The 27,122-nt window shown below is 37.6% G+C and overlaps 1 protein-coding gene across 2 annotated transcripts; it reads right to left on the bottom strand.

The window, feature by feature from the left end:
* Window positions 1-1,047: 1,047 nt before the first annotated feature.
* CHEK1 (checkpoint kinase 1) lies at window positions 1,048-24,530 on the bottom strand. 2 transcript variants are annotated; one of them, XM_090292762.1, is made up of 13 exons: window positions 24,405-24,530; window positions 23,697-23,778; window positions 22,449-22,672; window positions 21,250-21,314; window positions 21,087-21,156; window positions 16,555-16,743; window positions 16,016-16,120; window positions 14,326-14,421; window positions 10,827-10,935; window positions 10,459-10,636; window positions 10,077-10,205; window positions 8,306-8,407; window positions 1,048-1,577 (listed from the first exon to the last, which is right to left on the bottom strand). In XM_090292762.1, the coding sequence occupies exons 2-13, from the start codon at window positions 23,759-23,761 to the stop codon at window positions 1,482-1,484; spliced, it is 1,428 nt and encodes a 475-aa protein (XP_090148888.1). In that variant the 5' UTR covers window positions 23,762-23,778; window positions 24,405-24,530; the 3' UTR covers window positions 1,048-1,481. The 2 variants fall into 2 exon arrangements, with proteins under 2 accessions (XP_090148888.1, XP_090148889.1); XM_090292763.1 differs by lacking the exon at window positions 24,405-24,530 and adding an exon at window positions 23,954-24,172.
* Between the last annotated feature and the right edge of the window lie 2,592 nt (window positions 24,531-27,122).

The following is a 27,122-nucleotide window of genomic DNA, read 5'->3' as shown; positions in this document are numbered from 1 at the left end:
AGTGGTTTTAGCAGAGATGTAAAGTGGGATATATTTAGGATGGTTAGTTGAATTGAATAGGATTTGCTGAATTTAATGCAGAATATGAAAATCACATCAAGGATAATTTCCAGGGCTTTGGCTTAAGCAACTGAAAAACTGTGACATTTACTGGGATGGGGGACACTAGAGAGGAAAAGGGTGCAGCACGGGGATCAAAGCTGCTTTGGGTTCTGAGATGACTACCAGTCCAGGGAAAACGTTAGGTAAGCTGTAAGAGGTCAAAGCCAGAGATAACTGTGTTTTTGAGAGTTAGCGATGGATGAATGGCTGACAATCCTCAAAAACAAAATTTCTTCCTATCTGAGAACTTACTGGCTCAATTCTTAGGAGCCACCTATAGGTTCAAATTTATTCCTCCTGTGGGTATACTGCAGTAGCACAATTTACCAGAACATGTACAATAATGTATGGTAAACTTCAACCAAAAAATTTTATTTTGTACTTGGCTTCAGACTAAGATAATTGATTGATTTTATGAATATGAAGTCCCAACCTAATGCATTCAAGTTAATATAAATCTTATTAGAAGAAAGTCTTAGTAAATCTAATAGATAAAAGAGTCAGGGATCAGATCTATTTCTACTATAGCTTCCTTATTTCTCCCTTCTCTTTTATTCCTAACCACCTAGATAGAAGCTTAGTCACCAATGAGTTCACAGAATTAGCTATTCATTTTCAAAATAGTTTATTTCTGTAATAAACAACTAAAATATAGATGTGAAAATAGAGAATAATGTTAAAATATTTAAAATGTGCAACAGTAATTTTAGAGTAAAGGTAGTTAAGCCTTAGTTTGTGCTCAACTTCTACTTGAAAGACCAACCAATACTTTATATTTGCATTTTATTAACTACAGTGGAAAAAACATACCAACTTTCAATTTCAATTAATAATTATAATCCAATAATGGGTTTACATACCTGGTCATCAGGCCCTTTTGAAAATAAGTACAAATCTTAGGGATATATTTTCTGAAGTTGACTTCACAAGCCACATGAATTTTTTTTTTTTTTTTTAAATAACTAATTCATCCACTTAAATCAATGTAGAGGCAGTATGTACTTTTTGGATCAAACCAACTGTTTTGGTAAAAATAGGACAAGAGTAGCATCTTGCATTATGCTGGTATAAAAGTCGGTAAACTCATATATCCCGAAAGCTTGGTTTCCACCAGGTGGGTCTCAGACTTAAGACACTAAACACAGATGAAGAAATATCGAATAAATTCTATCCCTTCCCCAACATTTTATTTATAATTAAAATAAAGGTATTATTTTTATGCAGAACAAACAAAAAATTGGAAAATGTCTGACTAGGATGAAGACAACTCTTCAGGGACTATTGTTTGCAGTTTGCAGATTAGGATAATCTTCTCTAGGAAGAAAAATGTCAACATAGCAGTACTATATTCACCAGGAATCCCAAAGCCAGTGGATCTATCATGTGGCAGGAAGCCAAACCTTCTGGCTGCTTACAACATCACTCAGCTTCCCTTTAATCTTCAGGAAGTGTCTCTTGAATTCCAATCCATCACCCTATATGAGGAATAATATCCAAAAATAATTGTCAAAAATCTTGGGAGGAGAAATGTCTCAATAAATAATTCAGATGGATTTCAGTCCCATCACTGTTCACACCACATGGGCTCAGAGAGGCAGCACAATGACATCCTGTCTGTCTCAAGCATGGATATCTCTGGACCTGAGTCTCTGTTTTTCACAGATATTGGAGGTTTGTAAACTAAAATTAAGCTATGCAACTACATTGAAGTTTCGCCAAAATGCTGTGACAACAAAGCCTGTGATTCAGTTGTAACTCAAGTTTTACCACACTGCCAAGCACCTGGACAACAGTATCGCAACCCCCTTTAGAGCTACATACAGTCTCTCAGGCAACAGAAAAGATGCTACTTGTCTTATATGGCAAGGGCTTTAAAACTATATATAACCTCAGCATCAGTAATTTCTAAAGGAATAATAAGAAGTGTGAACAAAACTGTATATGAATATTAATCATAAAATTATTAGCAGAGATAGTTCATTAATTATAATGTGAAAACATTTCACATTTATTAAAAAGATATATATAAATTCAGAGGAAGTGCAGATCATTCTAAGAAGCAGCAACAAACAATAAGAGTCATAAAAATGGGGAGACAGAGAAACAACCCCCCATCGAAAGGAAAGGTAGAATCCCCAGAAAGAGTGCTAAATGAAATACAGGGGAGCAAACTATCAGATATGGAATTCAAAACATGGATTATGGAGAAGCTCAATGAGCTCAGCGGAAACTACAAAGAACTCCAGGGAAACTACAAGGAACTTACTGAGAATTACACCAGCATGAAAAAGGACATAGAAGCTATCAATAAGAGCCAGGAGGAAATGAAGAATACAATCTCTGAATTGCAGAACACAGTAGAAGGAATTAAAAGCAGGCTAGAGGAAGCAGAAGATAGATCAGTGAGCTGGAGGACAACGTAGACAAAAACTCCCAGACAGTGCAACAAAATGAAAGAAGACTGAACAAGAATGAAGAGGTTCTAAGACAGCTGCAGGACAACATGAAAGATAATATCTGTACCATAGGAATTCCAGAAGGAGAAGAAGAAAAGCAAGGGATAGAAGACCTCTTCGAAAAACTAATGACAGAGAACTTCCCTAACATGAGGAAAAAAAGTCACGGAAGTCCAGGAAGCACACAGGGTCCCAATGAAGATGAACCCCAACAGGCCCACTTCAAGACACATTATAATTAAAACGGCAACATTGAAAGACAAAGAGAAAATCCTAAAAGCAGCAAGAGAGAAACAACTAATAACATACAAGGGAGCTCCAATAAGGCTACCATCAGATTTCTCAGCAGAAACACTACAAGCCACAAGGGAATGGCAAAAAATATTCCAAGCAATGAAAAACAAAGGGCTTCAACCAAGAATACTCTACCCAGCAAGACTCTCATTCAAAATGGAAGGTGAAATAAGGAGTTTCCAAACAAAAGAAGGCTAAAAGAATACATCTCCACCAAACCAGCATTGCAAGAGATGCTAAAGGGTCTGCTTTAAGAAGATAAAGAAACAGAAAGAGACAGAGAGGAACACGAGTACAAACGGGGAAAATGACAATGAACAAGTACTTATCAGTAATAACCTTAAATGTAAATAGATTAAATGCTCCAATCAAAAGACACAGGGTAGCTGAATGGATTAGAAAGCATGACCCACATATATGCTGTCTACAAGAAACCCATCTTAGAACAAAAGATCTACATAGACTGAAAGTGAAGGGATGGAAAAAAGTATTTCAAGGAAATGGACATGAAAAAGAAAAGCTGGGGTAGCAATACGTATATCAGACAAAACAGATTTCACAGCAAAGGCCATAAAAAGAGACAAAGAAGGGCATTTCATAATACTTAAGGGAAAAATCTATCAAGAAGATATAACCCTTGTAAACATATATGCACCCAACTTAGGAGCACCCAAATATGTTAAGGAAAATTTTGAAAGACTTCAGGAAGGATATAGATAGCAATACACTCATAGTAGGGGACTTTAACACCCTAATGTCAACAATGTACAGATCTTTGAAGCAAAGAAACACCAAAGATATTGAGGCACTATAGATCAAATGGACTTAGTCGATATACATTCTTTTCAAGTGCACATGGAACATTTTCAAAGATAGACCACATGGTAGGACACAAAACAAGCCTCAACAAATTCAAGAAAATTGAAATTATATCAAGCATTTTCTCAAATCACAATGGCTTAAAACTGGAAATGAACCTCAAGGAAAAAACTCAAAAACATTCAAACTCATGGAGAATGAATACCATGCTATTAAATAATGAATGGGTTAACAATGACATCAAGGAAGAAATCAAAAAGTTTCTGGAAACTAATGATAATGAACACACAACAACCCAAAACCTATGGGATACAGCGAAAGCAGTCCTGAGAGGAAAGTTCACAGCAATACAGGCCTACCTAAAAAAGCAATGAGAATCTCTAATAAAAAATTTAACCCAAAAGCTACAAGAACTAGAGGAAGAACAACAATCAAAGCCCAGAGCAAGTAGAAGGAAGGAAATCATCAAGATCAGAGCAGAATTAAATGACATAGAGACTAAACTAACAATTCAAAAGATCAACAAAAGTAGGAGCTGGTTATTTGAAAAGATAAACAAAATTGACAAGCCTTTAACCAGGCTCATCAAGAGAAAAAGAGAGGGGACCCACATAAATAAAATCAGAAACGGAAGAGGAGAAATCACAACCAATACCACAGAAATACAAAGGATTGTAAGAAATTATTATAAACAACTATATGGCAAGAAATTTGACAACCTAGAGGAAATGGACAAATTCCTGGAAACATATAATCTTCCAAAACTGAATCAAGAAGAATCAGAAAGTGTGAATAGACCAATAACAACTAGTGAAATTGAATAGTAATCAAAAAACTCCCGGCACACAAAAGCCCTGGACCAGATGGCTTCACAGGTGAATTACACAAAACATTTAGGAAAGATCTAACTCCTATCCTCCTCAGACTATTCCAAAAAAAATCCAAGAAGAGGGAAGACTCCCAAACTCGTTCTACGAAGCCAGTATTACCTTAATTCCAAAACCAGGTCAAGACACAACAAAGAAAGAAAACTACAGGCCAATATCGCTGATGAACAAAGATGCCAAAATCCTCAACAAAATATTGGCAAACCAGATCCAGCAACACATTAGAAAGATCATACACCACCATCAAGTGGGATTCATCCCAGGGATGCAAGGATGGTTTAATATTCGCAAATCAATAAATGTAATACACCACATAAACAAAATGAAAGACAAAAACCACATGCTCATAGCAATAGATGCAGAAAAAGTATTTGATAAAGTACAACACCCATTTATGATGAAAACTCTCAGCAAAATCGGAACAGAGGGAGCATACCTCAACATAATAAAGGCCATATACGAGAAACCTGAAGCCAACATCATACTCAATGGGCAAAAACTGAGAGCATTCCCCCTGAGGTCAGGGACAAGACAGGGATGTCCACTCTCTCCACTCCTATTCAACATAGTCTTGGAAGTTCTCGCCACAGCAATCAGACAAGAAAGAGAAATAAAAGGCATCCACATTGGAAAAGAGGAAGTAAAACTGTCAGTATTTGTAGATGACATGATAGTGTACATAGAAAATCCTATAGACTCCACAAAAAAAACTACTCGATCTAATAAGTGAATTCGGCAAAACAGCAGGGTACAAAGTCAATATTCAGAAATCGTAGGCATTTCTGTACACCAACAATAAAATATCAGAGATAGGAACTAAAAGAAAAATCCCATTTACCATAGCAACAAGAAAAATAAAGTACCTAGGAGTAAACTTAACCAAGGAGGTAAAAGACCTATACTCAGAAAACTACGTAACACTGAAGAAAGAAATTCAGGAAGATACAAATAAATGGAATCATATACCATGTTCATGGATGGGAATAATTAACATCATTAAAATGTCCATACTACCCAAAGCAATTTATAGATTCAATGCAATCCCTATTAAAATACCAATGACATTTTTCACAGACCTAGAACAAATACTTCAAAAATTTATACAGAACCAAAAAAGAGCCCGAATAGCCACAGCAATTTTGAGGAAGAAGAACAAAGTAGGAAGAATCACAACACCTGATATCAAACTATACTACAAGGCCACGGTAATCAAAACAGTCCGGTACTGGCATAAGAACAGACATATAGATCAATGGAACAGAATAGAGAGCCCAGAAATAAACCCAGGTCTATATGGTCAACTAATATTTGACAAAGAGGGAAGGAACATCAAATGGAGTGAGAAGAGCCTCTTCAACAAATGGTGTTGGGAGAACTGGACAGGGACATGCAAAAACATGAAACTAGACCACCAACTTACACCATACACCAGAATAAACTCGAGATGGATCAAAGACTTAAATGTAAGCCGTGGCACCATAAAAGTCCTAGAGGAAAAAATACGCAGGAAAATTTCAGATATCTCACGTAGCAACATTTTCACTGATATCTCCTAAGGCAAGGGAAATAAAGGAAAGAATAAAAAAATGGGATTACATCAAACTAAAGAGTTTCTGCTCAGCAACAGGAAACATCGGCAAGATGAAAAGGGAACCAACCATATGGGAAAATATATTCGCCAATGACATCTCAGACATGGGATTGATCTCCAAAATATATAAAGAACTCATACGACTCAACACCAAGAAGACAGACAACCCAATTAAAAAATGGGCAAAGGACCTGAAGAGACACTTCTCCAAAGAGGACATACAGAAGGTCCATAGACACATGAAAGAATGCTCAACATCACTAGCCATCAGAGAGATGCAAATAAAAACCACAATGAGATACCACCTCACACCAGTCAGAATGGCCATCATCAACAAATCAACAAACAACTTGTGCTGGAGAGGATGCGGAGAAACAGGAACCCTGGTGCATTGCTGGTGGGAATGCAGACTGGTGCAGCCACTATGGAAAACAGTTTGGAATTTCCTCAAAAAACTAAAAATGGAACTGCCTTTTAAACCAGCAATTCCATTGCTAGGATTATATCCAAAAAGTCCTGAAACCCCAATTCAAAAGAACCTATGCAACCCTATGTTCAAAGCAGCGCTATTTACAATAGCCAAGCGCTGGAAACAGCCTAAGTGCCCATCTGTAGATGAATGGATTAAAAAACTGTGGTATATTTACACAGTGGAATACTATGCAGCAGAAAGAAAGAAGGAACTTCTATCATTTGCAACAACTTGGATGGAACTAGAGAGAATTACACTTAGCGAAATAAGCCAGGCAACGAAAGAAAAATACCTTATGCTATCACCTATTACAGGAAACTAATGAACAACACAAACAAATGAGCAAAATTGAACCAGAGGTATGTAAACAAGGAGAAGACTAACAGTAACAAGGGGGAGGCGGGAGGGAGAGAAGGGGGTAAGAAGGGGAAGTGTCTAGTCAAAGAACATGTATAAATGACCCACAGACATGGAAAACTGGGTGGGGACTGACTGTGGGAGAAGTGGGGGGCAGGGTGTGGAGAAGCAAGAGGGAGGAAAAAAGTGGGACAACTGTAATGGAAAAACAAACAGAAAAACAACAAAAAAAAGATATATATAAATTCAATAAGAAAAAGTCTGAAATGCTTCAAAGGTACTAAGGGTAATTATTTTAAAGGTAAAAATAATTTAGGATTATTTTAATTTTCTTAGTTGTTACTTACATTTTCTACAAAAACTTTTACAAAGAAAATGTCATTTGAATAAATTGTATTTTAGATGGATAATGACAAGAACAAATGTTCATAATATTAAATTTAAAAAGCAAGTACCATATATTTAGAAATGCTATGTATATATAAATTTAGTACCGTTTTAAAATACCCTCTACATAAGAGTATATCTATAGTGCATACAGTAGTCCCTCTCTATATTGCGGTTCACTTATCGCAGCCTCACTGTATCACGGAATTTTTAAAGATATTATACTGAATTATTTATCGTGGATTTTTCGTTATATCGTGGGATTTTGTGGTACCATATATGTATGTTGTTAAAGTTACGTAGGTTTAAGAGTGTGGAATATGTTTAAGAACATAAGTAGTCTTTATAAAAGTGTCGAAAAGGTTAATAAGGGAATGGGAACGGTTTATAAGTGTGTGGGAAGGGTTTATAAAGCCTTAAAATATATATAAATACTAAAATAAATGTAAGTTTCCTACTTCACGGATTTTCAACTGTTGCGGAGGGGTCTAGAACATAATACCCATGATAAGTGAGGGAATACTATACTATTAGTAGTAGTAAAACTACTATATTTAAAGATAACAAAAAGTAAATTTATAACCCTGGCTGCTGTGGCTCAGTGGATTGAGCGTCAGACTGCGAGCCAAGTGTCGCAGGTTCAATTCTCAGTCAGGGCACATGACTAGGTTGCACATCAGGTCCCCAGCTGGGGGCGCGAGTAAGAGGCAACCACACAGAGATGGTTCTCTCCCTCTCTTTCTCCTTTCCCCTCTCTAAAAGCAAATAAATAAACAAATAAATAAATAAATAATTTTAAAAAAGAAAAAGTAAATCTGTGTTCTCTCTGGATGATAAGATTAAATTTGATTCTTATTTTCTTCTTTGAATTTCTACAATAAACATGCACAAACACTTCTTTTAGCAAAAGTTTTTTTTTTAAAGGTGCTAGTCTACATACCTTAGAAAGCCGGAAGTCAACCAAAATTTTCTCATCCATTTCTACCAAATTCACTTTGAAAATCAGTTTATTATTCCTTCTATCAGTTGTTGATACAGTAACCTAAGGCAATAAAAATAAGGTTAAGCCAGATGTGTGAGTAGAGAATACACTAGATAAAAATGACAATCTCGGGTCAGTGATACTACTGAGATGAAGCTGTGAGACGCACTTCTGTAGCAGGAGCAATGCCCACCAACCGTTGCGCTCCTTCCAGGGATTCTCTTCTCCCCGTGGCTGTGGGTGCTCCACTCAGACCAGCGGAAACTAGGACACAGCTCCAAAACCAGGGCGTGAGTCTAGGTGCACTCTCAGCCAACAAAATTAAGTACTATTTTACCAAAAAACAATTGAAAGATGAAGCAAGTAAATTTTAAGGAATAAAAATAGGATGAGAACAAAGCAAGATTTATTAAAACATAAGAAAGGAAAAAAGTCCAGATTAGTGGCTGAAAAGCTACAAGAATATTGATAAACGCTGCAAGATGGAGTAACCTTGAAAACAACACACTAAGTAAAAGCAGACACAAAGGGCCATATGTCATATAATTCCATTTAAATGGAGGGTCTAGAATAAGCAGCCCACAGACAGAAAGTAAACCAGTGGCTGCCAGGGAATGAAGAAGAGAGGAATAAGAACTGTTAAACTGGTGCAGTTTATTTTGGGGGCGATGGAATGTTCTGAAACCAAATGGTGATGGTTGTACAACTCTGTGAATATACTAAAAACTACTGATTTGTACACTTTAAAATGGTTGAAGTGATTGCTTTCATATTATGTGACTTTTATCTCAATAAATCTACCTTTAAAAAAAAGAGTGAATTATCTACACAAGTGAGAGAAAATCCATTTGGCTTCAGATTTCTGCACAATAGCATTTTCTCCTAACTTTTAATTTTTAAAGCTTACAAATCTACAGAAAAACTGAAAGAACCATATAATAAATAATGCTCTGCCCTTCCCTGGCCTTAGTGACCTATATAAGTATGTGTTTACTCGTCTTTTTTTATGTGCTTTTTTAAAAAAACTAAGTTACAGACAGCATACACTTCACTTCAGCATGTTTCTCCTACAAACCAAGACAATTTCTCACAATTTTAGGCCCATACCCAAAAAATCTGACATAGATATAAAAACATTACCTAATATAAAACCCGTATTCACATTTCCCCAATTGATCCAACAACACCTGTTAAAGCCTTTTTTCTTTAAATCTATGGTTTAGTGAAAGATCATGCATTGCATTATTTATCAGGACTCTGTAGTCTCCTTTAATACTACAAAATATTCCCCTACTTGTTTTTCATGATATAAAGATTTTTAAAAAGCCTAAAGACAGTAGAATGTCAGTGTTACAAATATGCTACAATAATATAAACAAAGATTGGTAAGTGGGAGCAGAGGGCGTGTAGGAAGTATGTGGGTTGTTAATGTATTCATTCATTTTTCTTAGAAGGGAGTCAATTGTTATTGTTACAATTTAAGTATAGACAGGTTGTAAGAAAATAATGACTTCAGTCTCAACATTTTTAATAACTGAAAGAAGTCTTTTAAGAAATATTATTTCTTAAGGTAAAGGACCTACTACTTAAGTTCCTTTAATTCCAAGTGCTTCTTTTTTCAAACTCAACTAATTACTTTAAATTTTCAAAATGTACTGATGATAATTTTTTACTCAAATATTTATTTTTTTCTTTAGGAAAAGATACAATAAAAATCAGTGAAAGATACCTGATTCATACAGCTCTTCCATTGATAGCCTAATTTCTCACAAGTCTCTTTCAGGCATTGGTAAGATTTGTCTGCATCCAATTTGGTAAAAAACCGTGTCATTCTTTTGACCAAGCGCTGCCAGGGGTTCTACATATCAAATAAAGAAAAGCAGAATAAATCTTACACCATCAAAAGCAGTATACAGCTATTTAATGTAACAATTCTTTTCTGTGATTTAAGATTCTTATATATAAATGTTTCCTCTATCTCCTTTGTCAAAAAATATTGGTATTAAGTGTTAATAGTTTAAGATTTATACATTAAAAAAAAAAGAAAAAAGACTCTAAGACAAAAAAAAATATGGCTTCCATTATTTATTTGAAAAACTAAATTCTCTTACCTGTGAGGATCCTGGGGTGCCCAGTAACTGACTATTCAGAAGCATATGATCCGGACATGTGGGTTGAGAAAAACTGATCCCTTGTACCAGTTTATCAATGTATGAAGAACTGGTGTCCCATAAGGAAAGACCTGTCCGTGGTTCTGGCTGGGAACTGGAGTACTTCACATTTTCCTCACTGAGGCATTAAGATATGGGGAAAAATATATCTTTAAATAAAATCTGTCAGGCCTGTTTTATAATACACATTCTCATACCAACAAAAGTGACAATCATTACTGAGATTAAAACAAACACACACACACACATTACTTCCCATAGGGAATATTACCTTCAACAACTACTTGATCTTTATTAATTAATCTTACCTAGAAGCATTGTTTACTAGAGAAAAGTCCAAATTGGATCGAATGTGCTTAGAGAATCCACCAGGAGACTCTGATACACCACCTGAAGTGACTCGGGGCCTCTTGGTCCCTAAAAAAATAAAATAAAATAAATACAAATGCTTTCAATCTTCTAGGCAGATAGTTTTTATTTAACACTACTGACAACCTGAAGAAAAATTACATCTGAAGTCACTTAACACAAAATACTTATATGACAAGTAATGGCTCCTTCTACATGATTATGAGAAATGTGGTCATTATGAACTTCCTAGGACTCACTGTCAAACTGCACAAATCCTGATTAGTAAGCATGTTCCAAGTGTGGAGCACAAGGCCATAATTTTAACAGTTCACTTATGGTAACAGAAAAATGTTTGATGAAGACAGAGGAACCTTGCTAAAGAATCAAAACTTTTTAAAATATAAAATAATTTATCATAATGGCAATGAATATTATGAATCTGCTCTATCCAACATTCCTTGCTCCACCGGAAAAGATTTAACAAGAATAACGATGTCTCTATAAATGCATGGTTACTACCCTCAGCTGGATCCTCAACATGATAGTCAATGCTATGCTCCTCTAGTCGGTTTCCTCTCCGTTTCTCCACAATGATTGTTTCAGAAGTTCTGCACTCCTGTCAAATCCCCAAACCACCCTCCAGCACCTCACTTCTCAAGTGTGCGATACCATCTCTCATTTCCCAAAGACAATCAAGTCATTAGAAACTCCCTCCAACTGCACTACCAAGTCTGATGTACTTGCACTCCTTCCCAGCCTTTCCTCCCATCAGATGCTCATCCCTTCACTCGTACCTGAGCCCATCCACACTTTCCTGTCCCCTCAGGGATCTAGACACTTTTATTTCCTCTCTCTTAGACTGTCAGCCTCTACCTCTCAACGGCATCTGTCCCCAAACCATGTAAACATGCTTAAGCCTAGCCCACCTTTTTATTTGTTAATCCATTCATTCAAATATTTCAGTAAGCCCACTGACGGGAGAAACAGCCTGTTGCTGTGCTGACAAGAAAGATCCAGGAGACGGGAAAGATTAATTGAGGGCAAAGAGAGCAGTCCTGGACAATGTCCCTGAGTAGGCAAAAGAGAATGAGGCCTCATGCACAAGAGAAAGCGCTGGCTTTTATCTGGAGCAGACAATTTATCCATAGCAACAGGGGAGAAAACAGGTCATATGAGAAAAGAGACAGGATGGCGGTGAAAGACTGTGGAAGCTCTGCGGGAAATACCTGAGTAAGTGTGGGGAAGAGGTGCTAGGAGCTGAAGAGAAAGGGGCAGGTGTAATAATGTGGTTTAGGAGAGGGGCTGTCCAAGATATGGGGAAATGCACTGTGACTGCCTCAGAGAATTAAGGACCTGCCCGGGAATTATGATCCTGAGAAAGGGAACATTGTTTGTTTTTATATTCTTCTCCAGTTGCAATGAGCTGCGCAGGTGGAAGTGTAGAGTAGGTGGAAAACTGGACCGAACTTGGGTTAGGTTCTGCCCTGTAAGTATGATGAAGAGAGAATGAGGCAAGAAAGTGGAAGATGAATGTAAACCAGTATTACAGTGACTGACCTTGGGCTTTAAAAGTGAGGACGAAACACAGGACCCAGGGAGAGTGCAGGGGAGAGACAGTGAAAAGGTGGAGAATTAATGGGTTGCCAGTCCATGTAGGGTAAGAGGGCTGTTGGGGTCATGTATAAGAGGGAGGAGAAAAAAAACAAACTGGTGTTTGGCGCAGAATGCCTGAAGATAAGATCACGAGAAGAGAAAAAGCTCAAGAAAACGTGAGGTCAGGATACTAGAAGGATCATCCAGATGAATATTTTAATCACCAAGAACCATTAACAAAAATTACGTGGACTTGTGTTGGAGAAAGTAACAATGAGAAAGGACTTTTAATTTGGGGTTTAGAAGTTGATTATAACAAGCAGGGAACAGTGATTAGTGGTCGAGTCTGATAATGAGATTTGGAATAAAGGGTGAGGCACATGGGAACAAAGGAGAGAGCGACAATGAAAGAGGACGCCTGCCCTGCTCCCAAATCCAAGGGCACGAGTGTGGGAAAAAACACCCACCATTTGAGAGGAAGCGCTATCCTCAGGGGAGTTGGACTTCAACAAAAATAAGGTGAAAGGTAAAAGAAATATTCAGAGAAGGGTTAAAAAGTCCTCATTGTCTCCAGCAGCTGTCTTCTCTCGGCCAAATTTCTTGAATGCGCTGGACTATATTCTGCTTCTCTTTCACACTAGTCACCGTACGAATACTGTTCTCTAAATTTATTCCTAACTCTCTACCCAAACTGCTCCTGCCAAGGTCATGAATAACTGCCACAGCATGCAATCCACTGCACAAATTTTTGTGTCCCCAGCCCGCACCCATCACGTAAATGCTGGCATTCCTTAGAATTTCAATACACTCCATTTCATCTACCACTGTTTCAATTACCATCTATTTGACAGTTTTACTTAACTTCTCAAATTCAGCATGTCCAAAATCAAATAAAACCTCCCCCTAAACCTGTGTCTCCTCTTGAGCTACATTCCAATAAATAGTACCACTGTTTATTTAGAGTTTTTCCACCCAGAAAGGAATCATCCTTGACTCCTCATTCTCTTCCTTTCCCACATATAAACCACCTTCTGTCCTGTCAATTACAGTTCTTAAATGTCTTTGGAATTTCTTCTTTCCAATTCCACTGTCACTAACCTAGTCCAAGTTATCATCTTCTCACATCTAGAATGAAAAATACCAAAAGCAATGGGAAAAAAAGTAGCCAGAAGGATATTTTAAAACTAAATATATGATTATATCATTTCCTTGCTTAAAATCTCAGAGGTTTCCCCAACAGCCTTAAGAAAAAGCCCAGAATTTGTACATGGCTTACACGGTGCTCCTCCACAACTTGGTGGCTCTCTGCCTCTCCGGCCTCATCCCAAACCTCTCGCCAGCACCCCCTCCGCTGTCACTGATCTACTCAACAAACACTGGCTGAGTGCCTACGATGTCCCACTCTCTGCGCTAACCACTTCTGCAACAACGGTGAACAAGCCGGACGTGGGCCATGCTATACTGGCCTTCTTTCAAGTTCCTCAAATCCCCACTTGCTAAACGTCAAGACATTGCAAAGGCTACTCCCTATGTTCGGAATCTGCCTATTCTCTTATTAGTACTCATCTGGCTAACTCTCCTTTAATCTTCATATCTTAGATTTAATATGATTTCCTCAGGAAGACAAGTTTTCTCTGTCACTTAAGACTTGGTCAAACAATTAGCTATGTACAGTACCCTGACTTTCAACTTTATAATTATTAATAAAATTTAAAAAAAAATTTTACACTTGTTTTTCCTGGCACACATTATAATCTCCATGAAGGCAGAGATCACAGCTATCTTATACTGTTGATTTGTGATAGTGACTTTACAAGGCCTTCACTTTCACAGAAAAAAATACTTGTAATTTAAGGACACTACCTTTCTTGAGTGGTTTGTTGTACCATCTGTCTTTTTTGATGTCTGGGATGGTGATCCTTACTGACGGATTCTCAACTAGGATTTTATGCAGCAGAGCTGAAAACAAAACATTAAGACAACATTTACAAAAGAGTCATGCAGATTAGAATGTGGTATGGAACACATTCTCTCTTGGTCTCCTTATGTCTAAATATCCTCACTACATTATTGCTTTAGTTTCATGCAGTTGTTCTTTGCTACTGTCTATATCTTAGAATATTCTGCCCAGATCCAATTCTCAGCTATTTGTAAAAAGCAGCGTGAGGGCCAGGTAGAAATGTTTCTCCCCAGGTGACAACATTAACAAAAAAATACTGAAAACTCTTATCCATCTTCAACACCAAACTTGTTCAAATGTCATGTTAAGTCCTCATTCATGTAGTTTTATAAAATAATTTTTTTACTTTCCAGTACACTAAGGTATCTCAATTATCTTGATAAAAAATTCAAATATCTCCTACTACAAAAATAATTTTCTAATGGACAAAAGGTTTAAATGAAAAAAATGAAGCCATAAAAACACAAATGAAAACAGAGGCAATTTTTTTCTAGTGTTAAGAGTAGCAGAGACCTTTCTAAACATGACAATATAGTCAGGAACCATAAAAGACAAAAAGTAGATATAAATAAATAAAAATATATGACAAATTGTGAAAAATATTTGTAATAAACACAAAGACAGGAGATAGGAGAGGGTAAATGGTGATGAAAGGAGACTTGACTGGAGTGAACACACAATACAATACACATATGATGTATTATAGAATTGTATACCTGAAACCTATATAATCCTATTAACTAATGGCAACCCAATAAATAAAAAATATATAAATGCAAAGATCTAATGACAGTACTTAAAAAAAACCTAATAAATACATAGTGAACATACAACCGCATGGTACTAAATTTAAAATAAAAACAAAAAACGTGAATATATTAGGCCTATTAGATTACTTAAATATTTTTAATGAAAATTAATGAGACTGTGATGAAAAGATATAAAGTTTCTGAAAAGCAATTTGGCAAAGTAAACCAAATAATTAAACTACATACATTTTTGACCCTGCAAGTCCAGATCTGGGGTTTTATTTTAATTAAATAATTTAAAGGTATGGCCAAAAGTTAAGTTATATGGATAACCATCATATCTCTTTCATAAAAGTAAAAAATTAGGAAAAAATCTAAATCTTTAAAAACATGAACTGGATGAGTATAATAAGGAATATCCATTTAGCAGAATACCTTCAGAATCTTTAAAAACAATGATGTAGGCCTATAACTATGGTCATGGGAAAGTTCACAAAGCAATACACACAAGACGCATTACAAAATATGTATATGTAGTGTGATCTCATTTTTTTATAAAAACACACATACTTATGAATGGTATACATATATAATACATGTACTTATATATTTTATATATTTTTACAACAAAGTGAAGAGAAGCAGGTATCAAAAATGAAAAGAAGCTATTTCTGAGGGATTATAGGACTTTTTAAAATTTTTTATTAAAAAAAATTATCTACAAGAATCATGGATTAGTTACACAATTATTTAAAATTTTTTAAATGTAATAAAAAGATAATTAAACAGTACTACGCTTCATTATCCAAGAAATCAGTACTTTCAATCAGGATAATTCAGTTACCTAGAGGAGCAGAATCGATCTTTTTCCAAGGGTTGAGGTATATATTTTTTTCTTTCCAATCAGAATATTCCTGACAACTGTCACTGGGCTGGTCCCATGGCAATTCTAAAAAAGAAACAAGTCCCAGTTTTCTGAGTGTTCATATCATTATGTAGTGAAGATTCCAAGGGAAAAAAAATGAACAATACAAGTCCATTTCCTTCAAGTTTAATTCAATATGGTTTCCAAACTAAGAATACTAATGCACAGAAATTTTAGAGGCACTCAAAAAATAGATGAACCACTTCCTGCCCAACTCTTTCCAAAAGTATTCACATGAATCTTAAAAGCAGGAGCTACTGTGGTACTTCACTTAATAGCTATACGTCACTCATTTTTAAAAACTGTTGGGATTAAAAGTTCCAACCTAATTATAAAAAATTTACTGTTAAAATACAATCATATAAATATGGATGCCCTTGGTTTTTTTCATTTATTTTGGTATAACAAACCTGTCTTTCCATACAACAAGAGTTTTATCATGATTCAATAGCTCTTACCTCCAGCCAACATTGCAGTAAGTACGATTCCGCAGGACCAAACATCGACTGGTTCTGCATGAAATTCTTTTCTCTTTAGAAGCTCTGGAGCAACATAAGGTAAAGTACCACACATCTTGTTCAGTAAACGCTCGCGATTATTATGCCGAAACACTGTTGCCAAGCCGAAGTCAGAGATTTTGAGGTTATCTAAACCAAGGAAAAAGAGATGGCACTGGATAAAAATGTTTTGTAACTAGTAAACTTAAATAAATTAAGTTTTACTTCAGGTTTATAGAACTTCTCTACCTTAAAATGACCAGTTTTTAAAAAGAAGAAATAAGACATCACCCTCCAGCTAAAATTAATAAAAGGGCTCATCGCTTCTGTTCATTTTAGAAAAATATCATCAATTAACAAAATGAATTAAAGAAAGACACTGAAGTCAAAGGGCCTGCACTTCTGGAAAACGGCACTCCAGACTTGGGCTCAACGCAGAACCAAGCCCTTTACTGGCTTGGGCAGCGGGCAGGACAGACATCAAGAATGTATTAGGCACAACTTCGCCAGCAGCAAACAAACCCTGTTGGCCGGAAGAAAATACAGGGGTAGACAAAAGTAGGCTTACCATTGTTCATACGGAAAAAGATGTGGTTATAATTATTACAATTGCCTTATTAATGCTGTGTTTCACATACTCACAACTGTAAACCTACTTTTTCCCACTCTTATATGTAAAGACACACCAAAACTAAAGATCTACAGACCTCTAGAACTTCTTGTTAAAGCAGGTAAGTTTAGAAAAGGAGGAGAAATTCTCTATAAAGAAAAAAAAACCATAAAAGCAAATTCCCACTTAAACTTCCCATCTTCAACACACACAAACTGCAGGCAGAACTTTCAATCTAACTTCTACTCGGTGACTGTCTCCTGTAACTGAGCGGCACTGTGCCAGCCAATGTAGCTAAACTCCTGGAGAAGAGTAACAACAGACAACTGTGATGAAGGTTATGAAAATATAGAACATTATAAAGCCTTTTAGCAAAGGAATCTAGTCTCAGGAGTTTTCAACCTTTTTAGAGGGCAATCTAGCAAAAGATGTCAAAGTCTGAAATAGTCACACACTCTATGAACTAGCAATTTCTACTTCTAGGATCATATCCAAAGAAATACATACGCCCACAAACTCACAAACATAAGGATATTCACAGCAGTATTATTTGTAAATAACTTAAATGTCCATCAATAAAGTGATTAAATCTTACCATAAATGTACACAATGAAACTATGTAAGTAACTGTTTTTTTAAAAAGTGTATCCAGCCCTGGCTGGTGTGGTTCAGTGCCTGTGAACGAGAAGGTCACCAGTTTGATTCCTGGTCAGGGCACATGCCTGGGTGGCAGGCCAGGCCCCCAGCTGGGGGCGTGCAAGAGGCAACTGATTGATGTTTCTCTCACACATTGCTGTTTCTTTCCTTCTCTTTCTGCCTCCCTCCCTTTTCCTCTCTCTAAAAATAAATAAAATCTTTTAAAATATTTTTTAAAAAGTATATATGCGCTGACATGGAATTGGGTATAAGTGGAAAAAAAGGGCAAGTGTCATAACAAATATTCATTATAACATGACCCAATTTTTATATTGGGTCTGTGCACAAATTCATAACAGCCATCACTGTTCTATTTGTTTTTAAAAACTACAAACGACTATCCCAAAATAGGGGATTGATTCTTTAAAAAAATCAGTCACACCTGCACAATAGAATACGTAAGCCATTGATGATGTTTACCTGTATTTGAGTTGGGAGGTAGCTACTGTAATTACCTTAATGTGACACAATCTTAATAAACCACTGAAATTGAGTTCCAAGTTACTTGTAAGTCGTAATCACTGAAAATAGTAATGTATGACCATAGTATTCCTTGGATTTTGTTTTTTTGTTATACTTGCAACATAATCCTTAGGTTAGAGAACTGCATATAATAAATTCTAAATTAAAGAGTGTGGTTACTTCTGAGAAAAAGGGAAATATACCTGTGAAGGAATACACAAGAGGACTTCAACTATATTGGTAATGTTTTCTTTTTAAAAATAGTATTATTGAATAGAAACAAAAGAATATTTAAATAATATACAAGATATTATTCAATGAACATCCCCTCACCCAACACCCAGCTTAAGAACATTCCATCTCCCTTAAATACTTCCCAAAATATTCTCTTCCTTACCTTCTCAGAAATAACCACCATTCTGAGTTTTATTATGCCCTTTCTTGTGATATTTTCCATGTTTATATTTCTAAACATTTGGTTTTATATATTTTTGAACTTCATATAAACAGAATCATCACACTTGTATGAATTCTTCTGCAACTGCTTCTTTTTTTTTTTTTGCTGTATATCACATTCCAGAATTTCATCCATGTAATTAATTGTAACTATATAAATCATCCATTTCATAATTTATGTGTTCTATTGTTGAGAGACACTTGGGTTGTTTCCAGTTTTTGCTATTATAAACACAATGCTGTGAGCAGTGTATATATGTGTGATGTTTCATTTTTTAAGCCAGGTGGGCACACAGGTGTTTATACTCAGAACTTAAGTAGAGTCTCTTACTATCCATATTTTATAAATGAAGAAAGTGAAGCAGAGAGAAGGTACGCAACTTATCCAAAGCCATACACCCTATGAGGCACCCCAGATTAAACCTAGCTTCAAATGACTCTAAAGCTCAAGCCCTTAACACGATGCTATACTGCCTCTTATATTTAGAGACGTGCAACTCCTCTTTTCTTTTTTTTTTTTTAATCCCTCTTTTCCAGAGGATTTTATGTAGCTTGACACCAGAATTTAGTTTGTAGATGAGGAAGGAGAATTGATTATAATATCAAGACTTTTAGGATTCAAAAAGTAATAGAAATAGAATGAAAAGCAGAAGCAAAGGGAATTCTCCCAACCTGTGCTTTCATCTCTCAGGATTCATCAATGGGCCATCCTACAGTTCCCTTTTTCCCATATACAAGTTGTCCAAATATCTAAAATTTTGCTATGTGACTTATGAAACAACTTGCAGAAGTCTAAACAGCCAAAGGAGGATCTTAGGTAGCTAGGTTAGTAGATGAGCTAATAAAAGGAGAGCTAAAAGATATTCACCAAAACAGTAACTGACTGGTGGGTTTTTGGTGATTTTTAATTTTCTTCTTTATCCTTTTGATCTCATTTAATGATCATATTTTATATTTATAAAGAGAAAAAAACCTACTATTTTTAGTTTGGGAACAAAGTTTTCATATTCCAGACATTTTTCTAATCACATCCCCATTATTTATATAAGCTGACTTTCCTTAATTTATCCCCTTGTATGAAGGTCAATTACAGAGTTGAGGAAGAAGTCAGAAAGAGGCAGAGAAGTACATTGTAACTTGTGGGGTACAATATTGCCTGAAACAGTAAACCGAAGGTTGAACCAGATCTTTAAAGTACTTTGGTCCAACTACCCAAGCAGTGCTTAAATACCCTTCACAGTGTCCCTAATGATCAATAATCCAGTGTTTAACTCACATTTTACAAATTCACTATTTTCCAAAGCAACTTACTCACTTTTTTGGACAGACCCATTAATAGGGGTCATCCTTGTACTAATCCAAATTGCTTCTGTAGTTTTCACCCAAGTCTTCTGAAGAACTGTATGTAACCATTAGCAGGCTTTCCCTGAGTTTCTTTGATTATTCCTTCTTCTACCTAGTGTCTAGCCTTTCATCATTCTGGCCACTCTCCTATAAAAGTACTTTGGGGGCCCACGTGCCTTCTACAGTATTTTCCCAGGATACCCGTTACTTCTGATGTGGCCTCACCTTAGTTTCCTAATGACCAAATTACACTGGTGACTATTATGAACTTTGCTGCCCAATAATACCCTTTTGTAACCTGCTTTGGTGCGAAAGATATGCTATTCAACTGTACTTAATCTGGTACTTTTTTCAATCCAAATATTGGACTTTAGATTTTACCCTAATGGAAAACAACTTGTTAAATATGACCTACCTCTCTGGTCTGCTAAATTCATGCAATCAATAAATATTTTTGAAAGCCTACTATTTGCCAGGTACTATTCTAATGCATTAAATAGTGTTAAGCAAAACAGACAAAAATCACCTCACACAACTAACATTTCTGTCATCTGTTTCAATCCTGATTCTATGAGCTAACACTATCCATCTCCTCTGTTTTACCCATAAAATATAACTAAACTCCTTGCACCTTTATCCAAATCACAGATTAAAAAGTACAAGCAGGACAAAGCTAAAGTCCAGGCTATTCCAATAAAAACTTTCGTCTATTAATTCATTAGTTGTTTAGGACTATTCACATAGCTATTCATCTAGATCAGATTTCTCTATCTAACCTACAACTATACCATGTATATATACCACAAGTCTCCCAAATTTCCAAGACTTTTCAGATTGTTTGCCCTGAAATTTCACTAATGCAAGTCTTGAAATAATGTTAAGTGTTAAAATAATGTAGGGAGCGGTGACAAAATGCTAAACTTACCCCTTTCATCCAATAGGAGATTTTCTGGCTTAATATCCCTGTGAGTTATTCCAATACCATGCAGATAAACCTAAGTAGAAAGCAAAGGGACACGTACCAGAATTTAGTAACTTACGTCATTCATACTAACCGTTAATAAAAGGAAAGAGAAAGCTGTACCTACCACCCCTGCCATGAGCTGGTGGAAGAACCTCTGAGCATCTTGTTCAGGCATGCCTATGTCTGGCTCTGTAAGAATTAATTATCAAAGTCAGTTTCTCAGGTAAATATAATCAGGAATCAACCGCACAGTCTTCTTAATTCTAAGATTAAACATTTGTGATTGTACTTTAGCAAACACAATCTTACAATAACAAAAGACTCTGGAGCCCAGTAACATATATAGTACTTTGTAACTCACATTTCCCAGAGAAATAACAAACTAGTATCCAAACCAAGAAGGCAAACCATACCTTGAAAGCCCCTGCTTATCTTATATTAACCATGATTTATTTGATCTTTCAAATTCTCCCCTAATTTCATCAAAATGTTATACCAATATTTTCCCACTCCTGAAATGTAATTGCCAAAATGGATGCTTAGCAAATCTAAGCTAATTTCACTAAATATTTAACAACAGATTTAAATTTCATAAAACTTCTCACACCAAAACATCATGAATGCCTATGAAGTTTCTTTAGGAAACAGTTTTATTTAAAAATGTTCCATTGTCAGGTATTTTATCACATATTGATCTCCTTTAACTCATGATTTCTTTACTCTCCACTCTGTTGAGATTAAATACTGGAGATTGTAGTAATCAATTGTTAAATACAATGGCTTTAAATAATAAATTTAGATTCACAGAATATATTTTATGTATTTCTCAGTGTTCGGTAACATCAAGCTTTTGAGTCAATGTAGAACATTTAAGTAGCAGAAACAGAATTTACTTAATACTTACAATAGCAATCCTAGAAAATTAAAATTACTTCATTTAAACAAATAATGAAGAAACATTAACAACATGCTATTATTTGGATCTGTAAATATATGCAACAATTTCCTGTAACTAAAGTGTCTACAAAAAATCATATAGGCAAATGATGCACTGCATTTATAATACTTCACCATGAGATTATAGTTTATCATTCTTAAAATCTACAAAACAATACCAACCAAAATTACTTATACAATGTGGGAAAAATATTTTCCTTAATGACTTTGTGCTTTCATGTGTTACGCTGCAAAAACAAAACAACTTACTCCAATTTCTCTGTTGCATAAACAATTCTGAATAGACAATGACCAGATAGCACACCCACATTTAAAAAGCAAATTTAGAAACTTCTTTAGAATAATTATCTTAAATCTTTTCCATACCTATGCGATCAAAAAGTTCACCCCCACTACAATACTCCAGAAACAGATACTGGATATTGCCTTCTCTCCTGTGACCATAGAATTTCACTACGTTCTCGTGATTTAACATTTTATTGATACAGATCTCTTTCTTAATATTTTCTGGACAGTCTACGGCACGCTTCATGTCTACAATCTTCACAGCAACCGCTTCTTCAGTTCTTCTGTTCACAGCAAGCTGAACTCTAAAAAGAAAAAGGAAAAGTTATAACATTCCAGACACCTGAATTCTATGTATTTTTAAAACTTCAAAAGATTAAACACACCCCACCCAAAACTATTTTACCCTTATTAAATTTCTCTACCAGGGAGAAACCATGTTCTCAACAGATACTACTACTTTTTGAAACATGAGGTATAATACATAATGTGCGAAAGACATTATGCTATATAACCAAAAGTCATTGAATAAACGCTGGAGAAAATGAACTAAAATGGGATCATAGCCATTCTAGGCCACACCACATATACACATCCCCCATTCATTTGTTTAATAGCATTACCTAAAGTTTATTAATCCTGTGGTAATTGTTCTAAGCACCTATGGGGTACACACCATTATTGCCACCTTACAACTAAGAAAGCAGAAGCACACACGACACTGAGGCGCTTGCCTACGATAAAAGCAATGACCAGAATGTGTAGACAGATGATGGAATCCCAGGCAGTGTGACTCCAGGCTGATCACTTGTTCATTTAGCCACTATGCCTAAACCCCAAGAAGAAATATGTGGCAGAAGAAACTGACCTCGACACTCCCTTCTGCTCTTGACAAAGAAAATGTAAAAGGAAAAAAAAAAGTCCTCACAAAGGATTGTAGAGCTTCAGTTCCCAAAGGTCTTGGATTTCAAATGCATAGATCTGTTTTCTAAGGGCCCCGCGAATTAAAATGAACAACCCCAGCCCTGGCTGGTGTGGCACAGTGGGTGAAGCGCGGGCCTGGGAACCAGAAGGTCGAGGGTTCAATTCCTGGTCGGGGCACAGGCCTGGGGTGCGGCTGTGTCCCCAGTGGGGGGCGTGCGAGAGGCAACCCATCGATCTCTCTCTCGCACATTGCTGTTTCTCATCCTCTCGCTCCCTCCCTTCCCCTCTCTCTAAAAATACATAAGTTAAATCTTAAAACTCCAAAACAACTATGTACTCAAACAAGGCAAGACAAGGAAAAAACGTCGCCCAGTGTGGAAGCCGGGTGAAAGGGCGCAGACTCACTCTCCGTAGGCTCCTTCTCCCAGCGTCTGCACCAGGTCCCAGTCTTCCACAAAGGGCACTGCCATGATTCCAGAGCACCTGGCTGTAAGGGGCAAGGCCCAGAAAAGACGGACATGAGTACCAGCTTCAATCACTCGTGAAGCCGCGGGCTCCGCGTCTTACCAGGAGACCTCAATATAAGTAACAGTTGTTTCCCCTGGCACCTCATCACCCCTAGTTCATCCCCGTATGAACCACGGGCGTTTCGTCCTGTTCACCTCCATTCCGCGCACCCCGAATGCTCAAACCCGGCCTTGTTCGCCCTCAGAGGGAATGGAGCAGTTGCGAGAAGGGAGGAGCTGGGGACCAGTGCCTCCCGGTGGATGTAGAGAAGGGGCAAGGCGTGAGACTCTGGGTCAGAGGGTGCGGGGGTAAGGTAACCAGACCACCGCGGGGCCTCCTCTTCACCCCTACAACGGTCCCCTAGGCCGGGAGGAGTCCGGGGCGGGGCCAACCTGCCTGCGGAGGCGGAAGGAAGGGCCGGGTGGCACGAGACTATCACAGGGGTGGTGTCTGCAGTCCCTCCCCCACCGGGACTCCGGTACCACCCTCCACTGCCCTCTGAAGCCGCCCCTCCACGGGAGCCTCTCCGAGCCCTGAGCCCGTCGCTGTGCCCTGCGCACCCAGTGCGGACCCTGAACTCCTCTGCAGACCCGTTTGCCGCCCTACCTGCCGCCTTCCACACCAGGCTGTCTTCCGCCCGCCACCACAGGAATCCAAATGCAGCGCTTTTCCCGCCAAAACTGGCCACGTCATGCTGCTGCAAACGCGCACGGCCGTGCCGTAAAGCAGGGGAGTGCGCTTTCCAGTTCTCCAGGTTGGGAAGGGCGGCAGCTCCGGGCTTGAGCAGCTGGGCCCGGGACCCAGTGGAATCGGAGGGAGGTCCTGGCTGCCGAACGCATCCGTGCGGAAAGCTCTGTAAGCCCATAAGCGTCTTAGTCCCGGGCAGCGCTGGAGACCCGAGATGAGCGCGCGCGAGGCTGCGTTTCCGCCTGTTCGCCCCTCCACTCCGGTCCTGTTGCCTCAGAGCACCTGCGACCGGACAGGACCATATGGCCCTTGTTTACTGTCGCCTTCATTGCGGTGCACACCGAGCTCGAGTCGAGATGCTGGGAATGGCTGCTGAGTATCAGTGCTGAAAGGGAGGAAGGAAGCTGCAGGAGCCTCGGAGCAGAGGCGGATTTAACGGCGGGCGCGCGCCCTGGGCCCCGCAAAACCCCAACTTTACCTTTTTTTTCTAGTGACACCAAGTTTGGTTTCATTACTATGCTGCATAAAATATGGTTAACATGTATTTTTATTTTCCGTCTTTTTTTTAAGGGGCCCAATATTTTCTGCGCTCGGGGTCTCAACCGACCTTAATCCGCCTCTGGCTCAGAGCATGGTCTCATTAATTGGGGGGGAAGTCATCGGATGCAATCCATTGTAGTTTGAGGTAGTGAGTGTAGGGAGGGCCCGTTTTGCACTGTGTTTCCTGAACCGGCTCCAAAACAGGACCTTGGCTCCACCGTTTTGAAAGAAGAGCATCTCATCTGCAAAGCTTAGTGCTACCTGCTTTCTCGGTCTTATTCTGGAAAGAAACAGGCAGGTGGAACAAAACTATCGATTCGCCTCATTTTACAATGCCAACTATAAAAGTAGAGCACCCAGTTTAAATGATAAATTCTGGCGGAAAGGGCCTGCTCGAGGCTAAAATATGTAAAGGCGAAACAGGTATTCATTCCCCCTTGACAGTCAACGACTGGGAGCTCCATTAAGTTCTCCGGGTCTGGAAACTGGGCGGCATACACTGAGCACAATTAGCTTGATTGTGTTACCGGTAACGTAGTAAAATATGTGCAAAATGTTGCACAAAAACGCACAATTGTCATCCCAGTAAATTTAATTTTTTAAAAATACATCTGTTTTAAGACAAGCTCAGAACACTTCAAAATGCCTATTGGAGACGTTTTTAACCATGACATCACAGGTTAGGCTTCATGTAATAACGTAAGTTTTCAGGTCACTTAACTACATTTTCTCTGACTTGTGTACTGTGTGCTGCAAACAAGGAATATGAAGAAGAGGACCTGCTGAGTTTGTATGTGTCTCAATGGAATTAAATGTATCTTAGCCTGAAAAAAGGTATGTATACAAATTTCAGGCAGAACAGTTAAAGATAGCTTATGGGAAAAGGACTCCACACAACAGCTCTGTTCCCTTCTCAAACCTTACTAAAATAGTAAATCTTTAAAAGGCACAAGAACAGGAAAAACAAGATTTTGGCAAGTGGAAAGTCTTCAGATAAAGAGGAATGCTAAAGCCAGCCATGGGAGAGCAGAAAAGCAACTTGGTTTACATTACAGAACTTCCAAAGGCTCAAGCAGTTAGTGACACCAGGTTAACTGACATGTAGATGAAGAGCGGGCTAAAAAGAGGGTAGGTCGAAAGACTAGGTAAGAAAGACACTTGGATCCTCTCCCTCTGTGTCCCCAAAGGACTGCCCCGCCCCCACCCCAAGCAGGTGCACAACTCAAATACAGGGTATCTGAGCTACAGAGCATCAGGCACAAAGGCTCTGGTACCTCAGTGAAAACAGATTAAGTTTATGCACTAAAGGCTGAACCTCTAAGCCTTCTTTCTGCACTTGACTCTTAGAAATCTGACTGCCTGGCTTATGTCCTTAAGAGGATAAACAAGCCTCAAGGGAATGTTACCCACATAAAAGATCTAAAGGTACCAATATCAGAATATCTAAGGTAACAGTTCAGCTAGATCACAGGAGGGAGGCCCGCATTCAATGAGCCAGACCCCTCTCCCCAAACAACTTCCAATCATCTTTTTAGGGTCCCACTCTTAAAAAGAGCAGACAACCAAGAATTTGAAAAGGCCTTTAATATGAAAGATGTCAAAACAAAGGAATATTAAAAAAAACCCTCTTAGGCATTAAAAAAATATGAAAGGAGAAAACAGGGAAACTACAAAGACAAGTTACAAATCTTCCAGAAGGAAGCTTTAAGAAAACAGAATAATATTGGAAGATTAATTAATCCAGGAAGTCTAACATTCAAATAGCTTGTATTTTTTCAGAAAGAAAAACAGAATTGGGGAAAATCCACAAGTAACTTGAGGAAATTTCCCAGAACTGAAGAACTTGATTTTCCATACATACTTAAAAGCTTCAAGTACCCAGCACAATGGATGATCCACTCCAAGATATATCATTGGGAAAATTTCAAAATATTACATACAAAGAGGTCTGGGGTAAGAGGGACAGGGAATGGACACATGTAAAAAATAAAATAAAAACAGCATTGCATTTCTCAACATTTAGAAGAGAGAAAACAAGGAGCCCATGCCTTCAAAATAATTCTAAGTTACTGACAACCTGGAACTCTTTACCTGTCT

Source organism: Furipterus horrens, unplaced genomic scaffold, assembly GCF_987537825.1.
Source record: "Furipterus horrens unplaced genomic scaffold, mFurHor1.1.pri manual_scaffold_11, whole genome shotgun sequence".
Classification (NCBI taxonomy): domain Eukaryota; kingdom Metazoa; phylum Chordata; class Mammalia; order Chiroptera; family Furipteridae; genus Furipterus; species Furipterus horrens.
Note: the sequence above shows the minus strand (reverse complement) of the source record. Positions and strands in the feature narration are given on the sequence as shown.